Raw genomic sequence first — 23,050 nt, forward strand, 5'->3', positions numbered from 1 at the left:
GTGCAAGATTTTCTCGTCCCAGTCATCACTTAGGTCGAGTCCAATCTTCAGCCCACAGGAAAGGTCCGGACGAAGGACACATTGTTTTCACCCGAAACACTAGGTATAATTTGTGAGTTAGGGAACCTACATACATTGCAGTATCAATAAATAACTCGGGCATCGCCCGAGGCACAAAACTAGTATATATATAAAGGGGAGTTTTTTCCCGAGTTTTTAGAGAGCCGCGTAGGATTAAATTCTTAACGCGCCATATAAGATTATAAATTTTAGTTATAGCCAATTAAATAAGAGATTTATTTGTAAATTTTTTTAGAATTAAATAATTCAAATGTCACATAAGCAAAATTGGTGAATGAGATTTGAAAGTTTAAAACTTTAAATTAATTAAATATAAAATATTATCTTTTAAAATTATTAGGAATTTTATCTAAATATATAACGAATGAGAGAAAATTCACAATTTACTTTAAAATAAAAATATTAAATGATATACTACGAATTGAACAACGAATTAAATTACAAATTTTATCACATAAAAAAATATATATTTATTTTAAAAAATACAAACAAACCGCTTCATCTAGTAGTAATCATATTTCTAAATTTAAACTGTAGTTGTTATTGGAGCATCTTTAATCATCAAAACAATCTCGAAAAGTAATTTCATATGTAGGTGAAAAATTTATCCTCCGTGAAATTGTGATGATGTTCGGTTGTGTATTCGAAAGAAGAGATAGGAAAGTGATAGGGAGATAATTGTAGAGGAGAGGAAACTTTTTAATGCTAAAAAATTACTAAGGGGTCGTTTGGTTGGGGGTAATCAGGAAAGGGAAAGGTAATCAACTATCTTAAATCCCTTTGTTGATGTTTGTTAGACATTTTTAATCATTCTTTTTGCCTATCCTATTACCCTATTTTCCTCTACTTTGATTCCCCTCCCCCCTCCCCCCTAAGGAATCACTCTTACCCCAAAATATTCCTCTTCACCCAACTACCTTGACCACCCCTACAACTACCTTTGACCAACCTTGAAAATACCACCCACCACCTAACACTACTGCCGAGCCATAGGTCATCAGCCACCATGACCACCGCCCAGCCGTCCACATCACTCCTAATCGCCACTAAAACCACCGTGAAACCCGTCTCCCACCCAAAATCATCCTAGACCCACCCGAAAAATAAGGGATTTACTTTCCTTTCTCTTTCTTTCCATTTGTTGATTCTATTTCGTTTACCCCGTGTAAACCAAACGGCCCATAAGTACCCAATAAGATAAATTAAGCTATAAGATATAATCAAATGTATTGTTGGAGTAAACTAAGCAACATCGAATTTTACATAGATCGTCGTTAAAAAGAAGAATGCGAAGAAAAGTGGTGTTATATATTCTGAGTTAATCAAATGGTTTATTTAAACAAATTATCAAACGATTGGTTATTTGAATCAAAATTTTGTTTTAGAGTTAGATTAAGTTTGTATCGTAGTATTAAAAGTGGATTATTATTGTTAAGAGGAATTCAAGCCCAACATCTAACGGTTCGAAGTCAACCCAAACAGATAAATTTGTTATATTACCGTAGTATCACTTTTTTTTTTTTTTTTTTTTTTTTTTTTTTTTTTTGTGATAAACGTAATATCACATGTAAAATGTTCAATGATTTTTAAATTGATGAACAACCCTAAATTATAGGAAATTTGATATCGGTTGTTACATTTTCATTTTGAGTTAAAGAGTATAAAGTGTAGCCATTGTAGCCGGTACATATAATTGGCGGTGAAAAAAAAAGAAACAACAAAAAAAAAAATATAATGCATTTCAAATACTGGTGTATATCTCTATAAAAAAAATGCAAAAAAATAATAATTGTATATATATCTTATGTTATTCGGAGTATCTCTAAGCTATAAAATGCCTAATATATACCAGTATAACGAGTCAAAGGAATATGTTTTATTAGAGGTTGATCGACAAGCAACAATAACCAAAACCCTAAAAAAAAAAATCCTATGATTCAACATGTCTCATCACAGACTGACAATAACACGAACAAGCCTCTAATTTCTCCTTCGGATAATCCAGGTAATAATTCATTCGTTCATTTTGCTCAACTATTTTGACTTACAATTAATTATGTTGATTTATTGTGAATTTGGGATGAATCCTTACCTTTTAAAAAATTTGAGATAACACTTATGAATAGTGTTTGGACAATTATACCTTCTAAAATGTTTATTTACTTATTTATCTATCATCATTAATATTAATTACCTCTTTTTTTAACACTTAAAGAACAGTGTGCGGACATTTATACTCTAAAAATATTTGTTTACATATTTCCCCTCATTAATATTACCAATAATTAAGTTGTGATTTAAGGCCAAATTGAAAGAGATTTTCGTACATAATAAGCTATGGTGTGCGCATCGCGCGCGTTATCCCCCTAATATTTAATATAAATCCACAAATGATGAGCATTCAAAAAATAATCCAATATATGAAAATATGTGTCTACAAAGTACCCTAAAATTATAAGGGGTGAGTATTACATATACTAAAAACTCTCACTACAACTAACAAAGGAGAAATATGTAAGGATATTGCATTGGATTATGAAGATTAATTGTGTGTAAGTAGATACTTTGATCATGATATCTTAGATATGTGTAAATAAATTCTCAAAAGCCGAAATATTATGGAGGGACATACACTCACAAAGTGTATAATAGTATCGGAGCATTGGAGGATGATGTAGGTGGACGCATGCTACCAAATGATGTCCAACATTTATATTTATAGATGATGTACGTAGGTGAAAGAAGTGGGTAGAAACTTCTACATATTTGCTTTTTAAATTGTCACGTAAATCTAGAATCTCATTAACATTCTAGATTCTTCCACAAATTTCCGCCAATTCTCAACATGGTAGCGTTTTCTAGAAACTTTGAGATGTACTCCCTCTATCCTTATTTTTTTGCCCTATTTGACTGTGCGCGATCTCTAAGATGCGTTTTAAAACGTCTATATCTTTATTTCCATATACGTAAAAATTATAAAAACATGATATTAATAATATATACAATGAGACAAATCTAACAAGACCACTCATGACTATATTATCTTTTATATATTAACGGTAAATTATGGTCAAAGTTTGACCCAAAAAATGACAATGGGGCAAAAATAAAGTGACGGAGGGAGTAATTAATTAGACTTATAAAATTTCGGTAACACTAAACCAACAACTTCTTATTTATACTCCTTTGTATTTTGTTAAATAATCCTTAAAATCATGTACATATCATAGTTTTAACATTAGTCAAATGTTAGTGAAAACATTAGCAACAGAAATATATTGTCAAGTATAATTTCAAAAGTACAATTGAAACATATTTTTAAGTGGATCGATGTTATTAATCATTTAATTATTTTTTTTTAATTCTTTTGGATTTTGGAATTGTAAAACTAATGTTATTAGTCAATTGACCAATTGTATCAGCATAAAGTGAAACATTTGCGTAAAGACACACCCTAATCCCATGAATCAATGTGGTAAAAAACCTGAATAACACTGTATATTGTACAGTAAAAAAAATTTAGAAAATGAAAAGTGTTAAAAATAGAAAATAAAATGAAGAAAATTAGGGAAGAAAGTAGGGTAGTTGTTTCTAAATTTGTATTGAATAGACAGACAACCTAACAAATTGTACGGCAAGATAAATCTTGGACACACGTGTTGATTTGATATAATAATTAAGAATCCATCAACAGTACTGTCGTTTGACACCTGGATTTGATGATGTCATTTATTAATTTTTTTAATCCTCCGATCGTATGGTTAAACTGTTTCTTGGCCTTCTTTGTCTAGACTATAGGATGAACACCATGTGATTTTACACCAATTCTTCTAATTCTTTTCACTAATTAAGGAAATTATTATTTCTACTTTTTAATTTTTATATTACAAAAATATTAAAAATGTACTTTTATTTCATTCGTGATTCCAAACTCATATCATTATGTGAACCATACGCCCTCTTAGGAGATTTTTGTGTGAGAAATTAATTATAAGTTAAGGTAAATGAATAATAGAGAAAGAACTAAAGTATCTTTAGCAATTACAAGCTGGAACAATTCATGGAAAAATCATCCTAAGAGAAAACTAATTATAACTAATGTAAAAAATACTTCCTCCTACTCACTTTTTATTTTCATCTGTTTTTCTAAGTTATGTTCACTTTTTCTTTATTCATTCCTTTTATAATAACCTTTATTCAATTTTTATTATCATCTACAACCTGATCAAACCTGCTAGTCCAGCCGGGCCCATAAAAGGGCAGTTTAGTTAACTTTTTTGGGACTAAATTCCGCACTCAACTCGACCTTTTTTATTTTATTTTTTCCCGGGTTATGGGCAGCCCAAAAAAAACCAATTTTAGTTAATATTTTGGCTCTAAAAAACAGCCGTTTTTGAGAAGTTGGGCCCAACTCAAAGTATAGACCTGAAATGATCCATTTTGGGCAAAGCTCAGCCTGACCTGACCCATGATCACCTCTATATATAACCTTATTTTGTGGGACCCAATTATGTTTAATTTTTTTGAAACCCAATTATGTTATACCTCTCTCATGTTTAAAGCAAAAGTATTGACATGTATGGTCCTCATTTCCATTTTTCCTTGGTTTGCGTTGCTAGAGTAACTAAGTATAATTTAGGAAAACAGGGAGAGTAATAAAAAGCATCTTAGAAAATAAAACAATCTCTTGAGTGACTTCCTAAATTCTAAAGATGAAATAAATAAAAATAATAAAATCATAAGCTACAATATCATTGGACGATAGATGATATTGTGAAATGAAGACATGGTGATGACAAACCGAACGTGACTTAAATGCTGGTTGTACACTCGCAAACAAGTTCGAGTGCTACTCCCTATGTTTCAAAATAAATGGTCCAAGTTTGACCGATACATTTTTTCAATGTAGAATTTTGACCAATAATAATATCTTCTTTTATACAACATATATAAATTAATATAAGTGGATGTTTGAAAATTATACATTGAAGCGATTCAAATAAATACTCAGATAACTATATTTAATCTTATGTATTATGTACAAACAGAGGTCAAAGTGGTGTGTGTGTGTGTGCGCGCGCATGTGTGTGTGAATAGTGCAAAAGTCAAATCGAGCATTTATCTTGAAACGAAGAGAGTAGGCATTCATTAAATTTTTCGGGGCAAGTGAGCTGCCTCAGACAATTTGTCGTGTAGATCTAGTTGGGGGGAAGATGCTTGGGCGGCGAGCAAGTTCGCACGGCTGTTTTTCGAAGGTCGTTACTCAAATTCTGGCAAGGAACTTTCTTGAGGCGTGTGACCTATCGCTGGAAAGCACTTCAAGTCTAATTTCCAAATTACCAACTTAAATTTCTTCGATCCTTAATTGCTTCTTTACTTTTATCCTTCATGGAAATAAAGAAGAAAAAATTGTCTTTAGCCAGGTGGAGTAGGTTATGTTAACCAAACTACGTGTATATGATGTACGTTCATCTTCTTATATTTATGTTGGATGTAGTTTGTTGTCTATGTTCTACACAAATAAAAAAACAAATGACCTCCTAGTCCGTTACAATCACGCACTAACACCATCAGTTGAGAATCGTAACCAATTAACATGAATTTTCGTTATTTGACCACATGAAAGTGCCTTCATCCAATTACACTTTTAAAAAAATCATTTATCAAACTAGGCTATCAGAAAAAGTAAAGTCGAAAATAACACACGTAAGATCAATTGACATCTCACTTTACTATTCACAAATTTCTATTATTAAAGTTTCCTGGACCTTGGATATAATCAATCACAATAGTATATTATATGTATGAACATTACATTCTTGTCTTCATCATAGACAAGATCATATAAATGATAGGAAAATGCATAGGAAGCAAGGTGTAGCACACAATTATTGTATGGCAATGTGGGACATTTCTGGTGGACAACTTAGGGTTGTTTTCATGATAATTGAGCATGGGGCATGCACCCCCCAAATTAGAAGTCCCATGAGCTGTGAAATAGTACACACCCCACTTCCTTTATTTCTGTCCATACCATAAACATTAGGGTTACCTCATCTTGTTCATCAAAATAAATCAAATTCCCTCAAAAATATTCTCCTTAGCTTGCAAACTCTTTCGGTTTGTCTTCATACTATGAGCAAGATATTGTTTTTTGAACAAAAAGTTGAAGTTTTGGATCGGAAACTAGCAAGAAACTCTGTGGAAGTAAATGCTTATTAGCTAGCTTATGTTTATTGTCTATGCAAAGAGGATTGTGAATGCATGGGTTCAAATAGTAAGGTAATAAATAATTTAGTTCTATATTTATTTTCGAAGACTTTTATTTAATTAATTTATTGGAAATGTAAAATTGATTTTTCTTCATGGTAATAAGGATTGCATGCATTAGCTATGAAGTAATACTCCGTATGAGACAGAACTAAGCTAAGCTAGTTAGTAGAATATAAAATGGTCAAATAATGTGAAACGGGAGAGACTACTAATGCTTAAATGCAGGGGCGGACCTATTAAGGGGCTCAGGTGGCACCGACTCCGCCAAAAATTGATTTTTTTATTTTATTTTATTTAGGTAAAGATGTAAATTTATGGGTTAAATACAATTTTAATGTATTAAATAACATTAAATTAGCTTTGTCATAATGGTAATGCATTGAGTTTGTACTAAAAGTCTTAGGTTCAAGCCTTCTTACAAGCGTTTATGTACTTGCTAATTAATATAGTTAAGAAAAAAATTATTGACAATAATTCTTCATTTCTGGCCAATGCTGTAGTAACATCGACTCAATCCCTGGCATTAGGGTTTTTTTTTTTTGATCCATGACTTCAAACTTTTACTCCTTTTATCTCAAGTTGCATTGCGTATATTTAGATACAGATAGAATAATATACTCCGTATTATGTTATTATATGTTGATAAGTTTATAAGTGGTTATAGAATACAAGGGGCCGGACTTATCACAATACAACCAATCCAATGTTGTAAAAATGGTGGTAATTAAAAACTTATAATAATTGGCAAATGAAATACCATAAGGATCATGTAGACGATTGAGGTGATCTTGTTATTATTTTCTTGTATTTTATTTTTTATTTTTTGAGGTGAGACAATTGAGATGGAAATAGTTAAAAGAAAATGCTATACATAGTTTTTAGAGCTACATATAAGCATTAAATACACACTAGAAAATCGTATAAATTTAGAAAATCATAAAAATATAAACACTAATTACACTAATTTACGCGTGTTTTTGTCATAAATTCTTAGTTTTATACAATTTTTAAGAGTGTATTTAATGCTTATATATTGCCCTAAGGTTTACATATAACATTAATTAAGATAATTAATTAAAGAAAGAGTTTAGAGAAAGCTGGAAAGCGACAAAATGCATGACATGGGAACTTGAACCAAATTAGCAAGTAGTGATTTGGCTATGGAATTTTCCCATGAAAGCTCACTTCTATATAATGTTGTCCTACTTATTTAGCTCACATTGGCTTAACAAAACTCTATTTATTTTTAAACACTTTGTTTTTGTAAGCCCCCTTTCAACTAAATTTCTTATTGCTTCAATTCAAGAATCTCATTTGTCCTAATAATGAAGGTATGTTGTTAAAATATTTATAAATTTAAATGCATGTACCAAAATTTGGAATCTTAGATTAATTTTCTATTTTAGGTGTAGATTTTATTCTTATTAATCACTATTTTTGTTTGTGTTGTTGTTTTACTTGTTTATGTAGCTTTTCGGCTGGATGCATGGCAAGTTCAATGGAAGATCACAAAGCAACAATACTAGTAGTACAAAGGTTCATGCATCTAACAAAAGTGAGTTCCTCCACCCCTGGATATATCTAGTGTAACTGTTGTATATAGCTTATGTGGATCAAGTTACGAGTAATCAATTTTTAGCTTTTGATCAAGACTTGTCTTATAATTTGATATGTTAAACCCCATCATATTTCAGGGGTTATGAGAGAGTTGCATCACTGACATATATATGTGTATTTGATATAAGGAATTTACAAGAGTTATATACAAACATATGATTCTCTTTTTTTTCCCCCTTAAAAGAGGAGGGGTACGGTAGTGTTGGGCAATGTAGATAGTTAAGGTGGTCCTAGATTTAATTACATATCCTAATCCTTGATTAATTACAGTACTTTTCTAGTGTAGTATATAGTTAGATCTTTTGCCATGTTTTTTGGGAATGCTTCACTAACCAATTATATTGTCCCTTTTCTATAGATCAAACTCCACAATTAGGAGCTCAGAAAGAGGAGTTTAGTGATTGGCCTCAAGGATTTCTATCAATCGGTACACTTTTTAATAAATCAACAAAAGATGATAATATTAAAGAGAATTCTCCTCCATCATCTCAAAACCCTATACTTGACTTCACATTGGAAGAGGTTAAAGAGCTTCAAAAGGAGTTGAACGCGTTAATGTCCTCAAATGATCTCAATTGTTTATCGAGTTTAGATGCTAATAGGAAAGAGGACGACGAAGAAGAGGATGATGAAGACGAAGACCAATCGGACTATCAACATGATGATACAATGGTCTTGTCTAACAACAATAAAGCCAAAGATGTGTACTTGGACTACAATGGTAGTAAACTTATTGGTAAAAAGTCATTGAAATTCCTCCTTAAGAAGGCGTTCATTTGTGGTGTTGGAGGGATGGGGCCAACACGTAGTCTAAAAGATCCAACTCTTACGGTCCCTAAGTCGAGAATTAGTAAGGTAACCATACATTCAACAAATTCAAATCCCTTCTTTCTATGTTATTATCCGACTACTTAACAAACGTAACCTTTTTTTTAAAATTTCCTAAGCTATTATTTGTCCGTTAAAATATTATAAATGCATAATTACTTATCAGTTTAAACCGTTTCTTAAAAGTAAAAATATATTTACGCGACTAGAGATTCATGATTAATGATTGTTCATTGAATCTTGTAGATCTTGAGAGCAATGCTTCGAAAGAAGATATATCCCCAAACTTCTTGTCCAAATATGTCAAAAAAGAGGTATTTGGGGAATGTACAAACAGAAAGTTGCAACTATGATGATGATGAAGATGAACTTGACATCGAAAGAGAGAACAGAATCAAGTGGGACAAAAGTGATACAGAATGTAAGTGTTACTAATCATAATTACATTTATGTATCTAGTAAGATTTACATATGATCGATTAAGATAAGATTAAGGTAATATAAAGGCTTCTTTTTCTCTCTCTATGTAACAAATCCTAATGAAAGAAATTAGAAAAAACAACATATGCATGAGCACATAAGAATCCTAAAAGTTGAAATATTAAGTTAAATCAAATATTAGCGATATCAATTTATGAGTGATTTTGTCATAAAATTTTAAATTATTGCTATTTAGAAAATGTATTAAATGCTTATATGCAACCTTTAAAAGTATTTTATTGTTTTTTTAACCTTTTCTAATCCTTATCACAGGTTTAAAGGAGTGTTTTAGCCAATTGATGTCACTTTTATATCGATTGAAGGGTTACTTGATTGGTACATTACAATTTTGAATGCCCCAAATTTTTTGCAAAAGATGAATGATACACCACTCATATATATATATATATATATATATATATATATATATATATATATATATATATATATATATATATATATATATATATATATATATATATATATATATATATATATATATATATATATATTCACAATAATTTAAAACATTATCCACGCACTAATTGAAGTCATTTTATAAATATTCGGTGTATGTGAATATATATGCGGACAAAATAGGTATTTTCCTTACCATATCGAGGGGCATTTTTCTTACCATGCCTTAATGACTATATACATCCTTGCTTTAATTCGCCTTAGATTTATGAACAAAATCAAATGATTACAATATGTAACCATGACTGGATTTTTCTCTTTGTTGCAGTTATTGTTCTAGAAATTTAACCTATTCATAGCATGAAAGGCGATTCTTAAGTTTTCATCAAATGGCTGATCAATTGATTCTATTCGAAGAGACCTTATACCAAAAGAAAATGCAACATCTTTTGGTTCTTTCATTCATATGCAGAGATGAAATTTGGTCATTTTATCTTGGTTTATGAAGCATCATTTTGACCATGGGATTGATATATATATGTACAAGAAGGATTTTTTTTTTTTTTTTTTTTTTTTTGTTTTAGGACGGGGCTGTTCAAGAGCAAATAAGGTGTATTCTTGTATATGAATTATTATTAAACTCGATCTATTCTTATCAAATATTACATGGGAAATTGAGTATTGTAAAATAATGCAAACAATTGTACTGTATTTCTAAACTTGAATGAGTTGAACCTCTCAAGGTAATAATAACTAGTATGTAGTGTAATGATTGAGTGACTAATTCTAAATTTTTAAGTTGAATCTTTTTTACTACCTCCGCTTCATATTACTCGCAACATTTGTCAAAAATGGCCGCTTTACATTACTCGCAACAAATATTTTCTTACCAATAAGTTTTTGGCTGCGAAATGACATTTTACCTTTACTGTTTTTTTTAAAACATCCTAATTAAACTATGAATATGTTCTTATTACATTAAACCCTAAGGTTAATTAATTTCACCTTACCACCAAATTCATTTCCCTCCTCCATCTACATTCAACATCTTCCTTCATAAGTTTTCTCTCTCTTCCTTCATAATTCAACATCTACATTCAACCACCACCTTCAATGGCAACCACCACCATCACCACCACCACTACCACCGATCACTACCACCATCATCTTCAATGGCAACCACCACCTTCATCGCCGCCTCTATTTTCTCTCTCTTCCTTTGCTTTTTGTTTCCTCATTGCTGATGAAACCCAAATTCGAAGGTTTTATAGTCATATTTAACCATCAAAACTCTAGATCTAGAGTTTTGATGGTTAAATTTGACCAATTAAAGCTTTAATTGATGATAGAGAAGGATTTGTGGGTTTGTGGTTGGTTTGTTCGTGGTTGCTGGGTTCGTGGGTGCGGTGGCATCGTGGGTTCGTGAGTTTGATTGAGGGTTCGGTTTTGGTTTCGATTGTGGGTTTGGTTTTGGTTTCGATTGTGGGTTTGATTGATCTTCTGGGTTCGATTGTTTGTTCTGGGTTTTGATTGTGCAGGGTGGTACGGTGGGTTGTTGCGGCTAGGTTTGTGGTAGTGCTGGGTGCGTCGGTGGTGCTGGGTTCGTGGGGTTCGATGCTGGGTGGTGGTGGTGGGTGGTGGTTTCGGTGATGCTGGGTGGTGGTGGTTGGTTTCAGCGCTGCTTGGTGGTGTCGGTGGTGATGGGTTATTTAATTTAATTAAGGTTGAATTTATTTTTATTTTTTATTTTTCTTTGGGTTGGATTAATAGTTAAGCATATATCCTTATTTTTCAATAATCATGCTTTCTATCTTTTGCCTAGGAGTTTGCATGCACCCTCTTTGCTGCGAGTAATCTGAATTAGAGGTATTATTCAAAATTAATAATTATTGTGTATAACACAAAATTGACCATAGTCAAATTTGAACAAAAAGTCCTAATGACTAGTACATCAATCAATCAAATCTTCCTTCACAGTACATTAACTGAGGTTATCAATTGACCTTAATTTTTTTCACGTTAATTGAGGTTCAACTTATTGGGTTAAATTGATGATGATTGAATTCACTTTAAGTCTAAGCTTCTTCATTCATTGGCTTATGGATCAAGCGATGCAAATTGAAAAGGATATCATAATTTTGTCAATAAATCTCATATTACTCGTATAGACTTAAGTATGATTCGTATGGAATTAAAATTTAATGTTAAAGATAAATTAAGAAGATGTAGGATCAATTCTCTCCACGTAGTAACACATACATACCGTCATTGTATGTAAAATTGTAAATGATAATAATGATCAGTTGGACCTTTCGTTACATACCCCCTTTTTTTTTCTCTCACCTCAGCTCAGCCCACCACCACCACCGTATCACCATGGTCAGAAACCCCACCATAGTCTCTATAGGCCTATAGTAGAGATTGATGTCATCAATGGATTGGGTTCAGATTGGGTGAAGCTTCACTCACATCCATCCTCCATTCCATCCGATCCATGTTCGATTTGATCCATCAATCCATCATATTGCTCGTTCTCAACCATTTAAATCAAGATTTAGTCCATTGAGCAGTTGGCAAACCTATTTTATTTCTTGATTTTAACAGAACTTTTAAAACTAATGGATCAAATCAATGGATATTATACAAAGTATATAATATTGTCATACCTAGCAACCATTAACCCTCCACACTTCACTATGCATCCTAGCTACCACAACCACCAAGACCAACACCTTCTAGCCATCACCACACCACACCACCTACGCCATGCTTAAAACCTACACAACCCCACCATATCATAACTTTGCCCTCCTTTCTACTCTCAAACACCGCATAAATTCCACAACCTTGCCAATTCTTTTTGGATCACCGCGTACCATATGACAGACATATGCGGATTGTGTTAAATTGTTATATGCTTCAAAGTTGTGGAATATGTTTCCTAACATTTCTCAGTTACGTGGCTATTACTTGGTAAGCTAGTGGGTTTAATACTTTGTTGGGTCATGTGTTAATTTGTTAGTGGTTTAGTCTTCTATGAAATTAGGAACACTTTTTTTTTTTTAAAAAAAAAGAAATTAGGAACACCTTATTTTTGCTAAACTAAATAATTTTCACTACTGGAATTAATTTTGCCACTAGGCGAAAAATGGTCTTTAGCACCGGTTCAAACCCCCCTTTGCGCACCGGTTTTCAACCGTTCCAAATTTGAGGGATGACAAATCTCTGAAGATTTCGCTCCGGTTCAAAACCGGTGGCAATTCAGAGATCCAGCACCGGTTAACCGGTGCGAAATACCCTCTTTGGCACCGGTTAACCGGTGCTAAAAGGTCATGGCTCGCTTTTTTTTTCAATACAATTGGCACCGGTTTGAAGCCTGAACCGGTGCCTTTAACTGTGTTTTTTTATCGGCAATAAATAATAATATTAATACTAATAATAATAATAAAAAAACCTGTACATCCTGCATTAATAATTCTACCATTATTATAATATATTATAATAACAATAATAATTATAATTATAATTATTATAATAATAATAATAATAACAATAATAACAATAATAACAACAACAACAACAACAACAACAACAACAACAACAACAACAACAACAACAACAACAACAACAACAACAACAACAATAATAATAATAATAATAATAATAATAATAATAATTTCTAAATTGAAATAATAAAAATAATACATAAATATTAATTAATATTCCCAAATGCAATACAATGAAGGGTCATCTGTATTTACAATTCCTCAAAAAAAGAAGAAGTGTCATATTTACAAACAATACTAATTAATAATGTAGTTAAAAAGTTAACAAAATATAAATTCCAATAGACATGATATTTACACATTAAAGGTGATGAAAGACGCCAACATGTCTCGAACTTCATTAAGTTCCTTGCTTATCAATAGATCTCTCTTTTGTACCTTGCAAAACTTGGAACAAACAAAAATTATGTTATAAGTAATTACTTAGGTTATGCATGTAAAAATACATTTACAAGTTCACTTAGGCAAAAACTACATAGTTAGGCCTATAATATGACTACTACTTCGCCTATTTTCTACATTTCTTATCAAATGAACTCATTCTTTCTCAAAACATGTCAATATTACTTAGTTATATGCGGCTAAGGCTTGAAATTACATGAATTGAGCAATTCAAGTGTTTTAGGACACATATTGATCCAAAATGGCCCAAGCATGGCCTATATGATTACTAGGATGCCTATTTCCTACATTTCTTGTCAAATCAACACATTGTTACTCATAACATGTCATTATTACTTAGTTATTATTACTTGTCATTATTAAAACATTTCTTGTCATTATTACTTTGTTATAGGCGGCTAAGGCTTGAAATGACATGAATTGAGCAATTCAAGTTTTTTAGGATGCATTTTGATCCAAAATGGCGCAAGTAAGGCCTATATGACTACTAGGATGCCTATTTCCTACATTTCTTGTCAATTCAACTCATTGTTACTCATAACATGTCATTATTACTTAGTTATAGGCGGCTAATGCTTGAAATCACATGAATTGGGCAATTTAAGTGTTTTAGGATGCATTTTGATCCAAAATGGCCCAAGTAAGGCCTATATGACTACTAGGATGCCTATTTCCTACATTTCTTGTCAAATCAACTCATTTTTACTCATAAGATGTCATTATTGCTTAGTTATAGGCGGTAAGGCTTGGAATCACATGAAAAGAACAATTCAAGTGCTTTAGGATGCATTTTGGTCCAAAATGGCCCAAGTAAGGCCTATATGACTACTAGGATGCCTATTCCCTACATTTATTGTCAAAACAACTCATTGTTACTCATAAAATGTCATTATTACTTAGTTATAGGCGGCTAAGGCTTAAAATCACATGAAAAGAGCAATTCAAGTGTTTTAGGACGCATTTTGATCCAAAATGGCCCAACTAAGGCCTATATGACTTCTAGGATGCCTATTTCCTACATTTCTTGTCAAATCAACTCATTGTTACTCATAACATGTCATTATTACTTAGTTATAGGCGGCTAAGGCTTGAAATTACATGAATTGAGCAATTCAAGCATTTTGATCCAAAATGGCCCAAGTAAGACCTATATGACTACCAGGATGCCTATTTCCTACATTTCTTGTCAAATCAACACATTTTTACACATAACATGTCATTATTACTTAGTTATAGGCGGATAAGGCTTGAAACTACGTGAATTGAGTAATTCAGGTGTTTTAGGACGCATTTTGATCCAAAATGGCCCAAGTAAGGCCTATATGACTACTAGGATGCCTATTTCCTACATTTCTTGTCAAATCACATGCTAAGAGCAAATAAACTAAGTCAATGGCATATCTCATCAAGCTGTAGTGTGTCTGTATAACGACTCACTATGTCAAACATGAATCTCATCACATATAGGCCACAATCAACTCCGTTATCTTGTTGTGCACACTAGCATAGGAACAAAGTACATGAATCAAACATGCATAGCAAATTAGTAACATTTTACGCATTGTTTATTACGAAAATCACAATATCATGTGGCATTACCATCGGTGATTTCCATGTGGGACCTTGAGGAGCTCGACAATTTATCTTCTTCATAACACTATAGAAAAGTAAGTTCAAATTTGATTAGTATGACTAATAAATGAGTTAGGTAATGATAATCAACACTAGGTAGCTTTATTTACTTTTGCAGTATGGACTTCACGAGGAGCTTTTTTGGATGAGGCAATCGAGCTGAATCAAAAAGGAAGATTGTGTTACTAGAAACACAAATCACCAACAGGGTCCAATGCAAACTACACAAATTCACAATAGACAAACAAATCAATAATTATCCATGTACAACATATAATCAGGGGAAACAAATGAATTTGACATGTTTAGACGTACTCCTCATAACATGGGGTGAATATGAACTTGTCTCCCACACGCACTAATTCCTTGATACTCCGTTCAACATAGTACAACACGTCAGGGTGGTTGCCTAAGATTCTAGTAGTGCAGATCTACTCGGGGCATAACCACCCAACTTGACACGGAGAATCAATGTCACGTAAGTGCTCCTATAATGCTCTGCATGCATGATAATAGAATATTAATGGAAAAATAAACGACAATCACCACTAATCTGAATAACATAATTTGAGCGGCATTGAATTACCTCATGAATGTTTGAATGAGGGAACTGTTAAGCATTGAACCACTTAGAAATTCCTTCACATCTTCTTTGATGAGCCATGCAATTGCATCGTCATCATAGTGGAACAATGCCTTAGGTAGTGCAACTTCAATAGGAGTGTCACTAGGCAACATACTAACACGGTTGTGTAGATAAGTTAAATCTTTAGAGTGCGATTGAAGGACCGTGTCTGCAACAAGTGGAGTAGCTTGAATAACTGAACCTCTCGAAGAGTTCTTCTTCAAAGCTTTTTCACTCTCCGACCGTTGTTCACTCCTCTTCTTTGGCACCGGTTGATCAATGCTTTTAGGCTGCTCCACCCTCCTTCTCTTTAAAGTTTGTCTTTTCTTCAAAATCTAATAAAGCAAATCACGCAATTGGTTAGAAAATAAATCCATCCAACTCTTGGGAAGACAACCAGGCATAGAGTAAAGAGTGAACCTAAAATCTTACCTCGTTGATCAACCTTACCCAAGCACATGACCATTGCACAAAGCTACCTTTTGCTTCCCAGAGTGTAGTAATCCCATCCTCCTCTATGGGCACCGGTACTAGGATGTACTCGAACCTCGCAATCACATAATTGATCCCGACCGAGTAATGTTGTGGCCTAAGCGGTCACAAATGAACCGTACCACTGGTCGGTTGTGCACTACCATACGCAACCAACTGCAAAGCTCCATTGTTTGATAGCCCCGGGTGTAGAAGTGCACAACGGGTCTTTTCCTACACCAATTTGGAAGAAGAAATTTCATTACCAAAGCGATTATAAACAATGCCTACACCAAAAACAAAACAAGCAAAGGCAACAAAAAAGGCCTACAAAACACCACAACACCTAACAAAACTACACAAATAAGAAAACAAAAACTGCTCTGCACAGCCACAAACAACAACAACACACATCACACAAACAACAGCAACACACACAACCACAAACAACAGCAGCACACACACGCCACAAACAACATCAACATAACCCATCCTTGAACGTGTAATCTCACTAGTGAATGTATGTCGACTTTCCAATTATAAGGAAAATGCGGTAGCATTTCCCCCCAGTTCTCCAAGTACACAATGTAGGTGATTACTTACCCACATATGTACCCAGAGAATAGGGTGAGGAAATGGTAAGCCAAGATGTTCCTTAAAATCGAAAAAAGACATACATTCACCACCTAAGTGAGAGTAAATGTTCAAAAACAGTCCCAACCGGGGACTATTCAAGACTTTCTCCTAATGAGAAAGCCTTGAATGGGTATCTAGGCATATGATGATGCAAGCATTTTATATATTGCTGTATTTATTTGTCATTAAACAATACACAAGTTGTAATAGCATGAAAAAACTTTTATTAAATGAATAAAGAAAAAGAAATATTTATAGCTTAGAGAAGTTTATAATTCATACCAATTACCAATATAGCAAGTACAATGGAGGTATTCTTTCTAACTTCCCACTTGAGCTAAATATGTAGTCTTCAAGCTAAACTTGTACTTCAATTCACATATGAATCTATAAAAACACAAAAACAAAAAACAAAACAAAAAACAAAAGTTAGTAAGTATGAGAATGGATAATAAGAAAAGATAGGGGCATATGATTAAGGAAGGAGAAAGAAAATGGGGATAGATTATGCAAAAGCTAGCAATTGTAGCAACCGCGGCTAATTAACCACCCTCCATAACACCCGCCACACAGGCCACCACCTTGATACACCACCACTTTGCAGCACCACCCAGTGAAAGTCGCCAACACCAACTCGTAGCCACCACACACCTGCACAGTACAAACCAGAAACAACCTATCCTACCCACCTCTCCACCAATTGCCGCCAAGCGCAGCAGTTGCTCTACCAAGCTGTTGCAACTACACTCACCGAACAAAACCAGTAGCCCCTACTTCACCATTCACTAATCAACCAATTCAACCCACACCACACGTCCACACCTGCCACACCTCACCAAACTCCCCTGCTCCCTCACAACCCACAATTCATCCACCAAATACCACCGCAGCCCAACCACTAAAACAAGAAATACCCATAAACAATTTGCATGCAAGCTCACAACAAGGCAATAACTCAATGCACAGCAAGTAAAGGAAACCGGAAAGGCAAGCTCACCAGACACCAATGTACACTGTTTGAAGTCGTGACAAGAAGGCCATTGTTGAGGTGGAGTCGTGCGCGCTTCAATGACAAACCCTAGATTACAAGAACCCTAAAATTACTAACTGAAAAACAAATCCACAAAAAACCCAAGAATGCGAAGGGATTCGATAGTTTAAAAAGACCACAAAAAAACTTACCTCGAAGTTGCTTCAATGGAGGTAAGAAAGCTCAAAATCCGCTTCAATGGAGAATAAAGAGCACGAGCTTCAATGGAGGAGATAGAAATATGGAGAGAGAAGGAGGTGCAGCTGCTTCAATGGAGGTGAGAAAGCTAAAAAACTGCTTCAATGGAGATGGTGGAAGAGAAGAGTGAAAAAACGAGGGAAACAAATGAATGAAAATAGCAGGGGAAAGAAATACATAAAGTCTGACCGTTTTTTTTTAAAAATATTTCGCACCAGTTTGAACCGGTGCTAATTCTTTATTTCGCACCAGTTAGGTTTGAATCGGTGCGAAATCTCTTTCCCTCCCTTTTTTTTGGCTTTTATAATCCGCACCGGTTTGAACCGGTGGGAAAAAGATAAATTGGCACCGGTTTGGTTCAAAACCGGTGCAAAAAGTGTATTTTCCAATCCCACCTATTTTTTTTAGCACCGGCTTTTAAAAACCCGGTGCGAAAACTACGGTGCCTATTTCATTTTTTCTACTAGTGTGCTTACATAAATTATTTTTTTACTGAACTTAAATTAATTTTACTAGACTGGAATTATTTTTACTGATTAACTATTATATTTCTTCTTCACAATTACTGATTTTTACAGATTAAAAATTATTTTTATTAAACTGAAATTATATGTTTACTAAACAGAACTTATTTTTTACTAAACTGAAATTATTTTTAGTTAATATTTTTTTAAGGTGAAGAGAACAGGGCCTTAGTTGTTATTGATTTAGAGATGGAGAAAAATTGTACTACATATTACTCCCTTCAGTTCAATTTGTTTGAGAATAATTGACACATTTTGATTATTTACACTATTTATATACAATGTTATTTACTAGCTTTTTTTTATGTAATTTATACAAAAAAGACGGTGCCATGTTTCATGTTGTTATATAGGCATCGGTATAAATTTTCATAATTTAACACTTTTTTTTTAATAATTTTTATTAAATATTTAATTAAAGATTCTAGCTTTATTGTGGTCAAGTGTGTTTCATAGCTTTTACTTGCATGTACATTATTCAAAAACTCCACTTCAATTACATTTTCTGTTTCATAGTTTGAGAAAATTAAAACATAATTTTTTATAAGTGCATAATTAAATATATTATCGATTAAAGTTATGCATGACAAACGTAAAAAACAAATATCTTGTAAGTAAAAAAAAAAAAAAGGATTACTTTGTACTTCGTAAATATTAATGTCAAACTAGTACAACGACAAAGATGTCAAATTTTACCGTGTCAATTTTTCTAAAATGAAAATAGGATTAATGTTGCGTGGTTGACCTCTACACTCAAGGTCAAACATTAGTGAATGCTCTTTAATTCACTAGTGGAAAAAACGTCATTTGCAGCGCACTATTTGTAGCAAACCTATATACAGAACGCTGCAAATAATGGTTATTCAACGTGGGTCAACCATTTAATAAATTAATAGCAGCGTTTTTTGCTAAAAAACGATGCAAAAAAATTGTAAAATTTCTAAAAAAATTATTTGCAGTGCTCCCACATAAAGCATGTTACAAATAAGTCAATTTATTGTAGCGTTCCATACTTTAGAATGTTGTAAACAAAATTACTTGCAGCGTTTCTTCTATAGGGCGCTACAAATAATTGTGATATTTTACAAAAAGAATACTTCGTCTTTTCCGCCCCTTGCTGAAAACCCTAACCCCAAAAAAAACCCAGAGAGAGAAAGGATAAAAAATATTAAGAATTTGAGCTTAATTAAAAGTGGGTTTTGCTGTTTTAAGCTCAGTTCACTTAAATTTTGACTGATTTGATACATTTCAGTTGCTTAGGTCTGTTTTATTGCATGTAGCTTCAATGTGACTAGCCCTTCGGTTCCCTTTGAATCTGACAATTTTGTGAGTGGTTGCTGATTTACTTTTTTAAGTTGACCAACCAAGATCTGTAACTATTGTTAATTTAATTAGTTACACATTTTGTTTTTGAGGTTTGTTAAAATGTTAATTTCTATAAGATTTACTTAAATACAGTGAAAATCTTTGATGGGTTTTGGTCAGTTTGTAGGAATTTGGTGAATTTTTGACAAATCTATAACATCAAGTATTGCTTAAATTAGCAAAAACGGAGAAAATCATGTTACTCTTATTGTTTGCCTATTTTAATTTGTGTGTTTGATTGAATTTTGATTTGATTGATTATTTTGGTATTTGGGGTTGGATTTAGGTTTATAGTGTGATCAATTGGATGTTGAATTTTAGTTATTTGTGCAGGAACTGAGAACAACTTCGTAGTCACACAATGCCAAATCTGAACCACATATTTAATTATACACCAATTTTATATGACCAGCTTGACTACATTTTAGATTTGTTAGATGCGTATGAGCAGAAGATTTGAGTTTTTGCATGAATGATAAAGTGTGATCATATTGATTGTTATGTCTGAAAACTCAAGAATGTCACGCAATATACAGCTCCTTAGACTCTCTCAGCGAGTTGATGTCTACAGCTTTGGGGTTCTTTTGCTTGAGGTGCTCACTGCCCGAGCCCCATCTCAATTCTCTTCACCATCCTAACCCAAGCTCATGTAGCTTTCCGTTGCCACGTAAGCCAAAGCATCTATGTATCCTCATGATTATTTCACTTACTGTCATGTGTGTGTGTGTGTAATGGTTGGGGATGGGATGGGTAAGCAGCTCTACTGTTACTGATTTCTGACTATCGACCTGGAAGCAAGCTACTTAAAATTTAGGGAAATTAACAATGGTACACCCAAGTTCGGGCCTTTCTCAATGGTACACCTACTCATTTATTCTTTATCAGTGGTACACCCAAGGTTTTACACAATTATCAGCAATACACCTACCGTTTTCTTTCCGTTAAAAAAGGTTAGTTTTGACTTTTTTCGACTTTTTAACTTAAAAAGTGATACGTGGCGGCCTGTAATTGGTCCAAAAAAATAAAAAAAAAATTAAAAAATTAAAAAAAAAAATAAAAACCCCATAAAGAAAATAAATTAAAAAAAACCCCACTATATTCTTCTTCCCTTTCCAACTCTATAATTTCAGGCCACCTCATCTCCCACCCCTACTTCCCTTTCTGGCCAATCTCCGCACCCCACCCCTTTCTCATTCCCCCTCCGTCCTCTTTCCACTACCGACCACCCACCTACCATCCTTCAAAACCCCTCCCCTTCCCTCCCTTTTTGATTTTCGACCACCTCACCCAAAAACTTTGTCGATTCTCGGCCACCCCACCCACAAAACCCTCACCGTCGAGTCCCCCTTGTCGGCCACACGTCCCCATCCACGAAACCAACGAAAGTCCTCCCTTTCGATGGTAGGTGGGTGGTTTTCAAAGGTTTCAAGGGCTGAGATCGACGGGGGGGGGGGGGGGGGGTGGTTATTAGGTTGGGTCGTCGCCGGAGTTAAGAGTAAAGGGGTAGGTATGTAGGAGTGTCCGTTCGGTTTTCGGTTTGGATTTAGTCCAAATCCGATCCAATCCGAAATATAATTCGGTTTTCAATTTTCCGATCCGATCCGATCCGAATTTCTCTCTTGATCCAATCCAATCCAATCCGAATTACAATTCGGTTATTTGGATCCGATCCGAAAATCCGAATTATAATACATTATTTTTTAGCTCCTAATACAATTATAAAAATAAAGCTACACTATAAATAAAAGTCCTCAAAATCATGATTAAAATAAATAGTTCAACGTCAAGTCATTAATTAATTAATACAAAGTCTCTCTAACTTATTTTATGTAGTAGTATGTATTTAAACTAAACTTCAAAATATACAAAAAATCCATATTTATACAAGCTTAATTTTATAATTCGGTTTTTGGTTTGGATTGGATCCAATTAGGGTCAATCCGATCCAATCCGAAAATCCGAATTTCCAAAAAATCTCAATCCGATCCGATCCGATTTAAAGTTTGGATCCGATCCGAATTGATAATTCGGTTTGGATTGGATTGGATTTCGGTTTTTATCCGAATTATGGGCACCCCTATAGGTATGGGTCGGTTTTGAGTATGAGTAGCGGCTGGGAAAGGTGGCAGAGAAAGGAAAGAGGGCGGGCCAGGTGGTTGGGGGAAGGAGAAGGGAGGGCCAGGTGGCAAGGGTTAGGGGAAGGGGATGCCGGGATGGGTGGCTGGGGAAGGAGGAGGGAGAATATTGAATTTTTTCATTTTAATTTCTTATTTTATTAATCTAACTTTTTTAAAAAAAAATTTATTTTATTTCTATTTTTTTGGACCAATTACAGGCCGCCACATGTCACTTTTTGAGTTAAAAAATCGAAAAAGCCAAAACTAACTTTTTTTTAACGGAAATAAAACGGTAGGTGTATTGCTGATAACTATGTGAAACCTTGGGTGTACCACTAATAAAGAATAAATGAGTACGTGTACCATTGAGAAAGGCCCGAACCTTGGGTGTACCATTGATAATTTCCCTAAAATTTATAATTAACCATTGGCAGATTGGGGATCGTGGAATCACGGCCTAATATTAGGCAATTCGCAAGAGTAAACATCTAGCTGCAAAAATTAGCTATCTGCCTCAATCTTATATCTAATTAGCACATCAATTAGATATAAGATTACCAAAATTAACCATTGTCATGTGATCAAGCTTACCAAAATTTCACATCTTGCAGGCACATCAAGGAATTGGAGGCAGAGTTGCATGAAGTTAGATCTTCCACAAACACGAAAGAAGAAAGCCACCAAATGCAATTTGATGCTCCTTCGACTACAACGAATGACATGAACAACAATGACCAGCTGGAGCTCAAAGCCATGGTTGATGTCATTGCAGCAGAGGCACATGAAAT

At 33.7% G+C, this 23,050-nt stretch overlaps 1 protein-coding gene across 2 annotated transcripts; it reads left to right on the plus strand.

Annotated features, from left to right (window-relative positions):
- The first annotated feature begins 6,173 nt into the window (after positions 1 to 6,173).
- LOC110721800 lies at positions 6,174 to 11,341 on the plus strand. 2 transcript variants are annotated; one of them, XM_021900997.1, is made up of 5 exons: positions 6,174 to 6,363; positions 7,825 to 7,909; positions 8,330 to 8,826; positions 9,046 to 9,220; positions 10,025 to 11,341. In XM_021900997.1, exons 1-5 carry the CDS (start codon positions 6,346 to 6,348, stop codon positions 10,042 to 10,044), a joined length of 795 nt encoding a protein of 264 aa, XP_021756689.1. In that variant the 5' UTR covers positions 6,174 to 6,345; the 3' UTR covers positions 10,045 to 11,341. The 2 variants fall into 2 exon arrangements, with proteins under 2 accessions (XP_021756689.1, XP_021756690.1); XM_021900998.1 differs by lacking the exon at positions 6,174 to 6,363 and adding an exon at positions 7,584 to 7,685.
- Positions 11,342 to 23,050: the final 11,709 nt, after the last annotated feature.

Source organism: Chenopodium quinoa, unplaced genomic scaffold (genome assembly GCF_001683475.1).
Source record: "Chenopodium quinoa cultivar QQ74 unplaced genomic scaffold, ASM168347v1, whole genome shotgun sequence".
Lineage (NCBI taxonomy): Eukaryota > Viridiplantae > Streptophyta > Magnoliopsida > Caryophyllales > Amaranthaceae > Chenopodium > Chenopodium quinoa.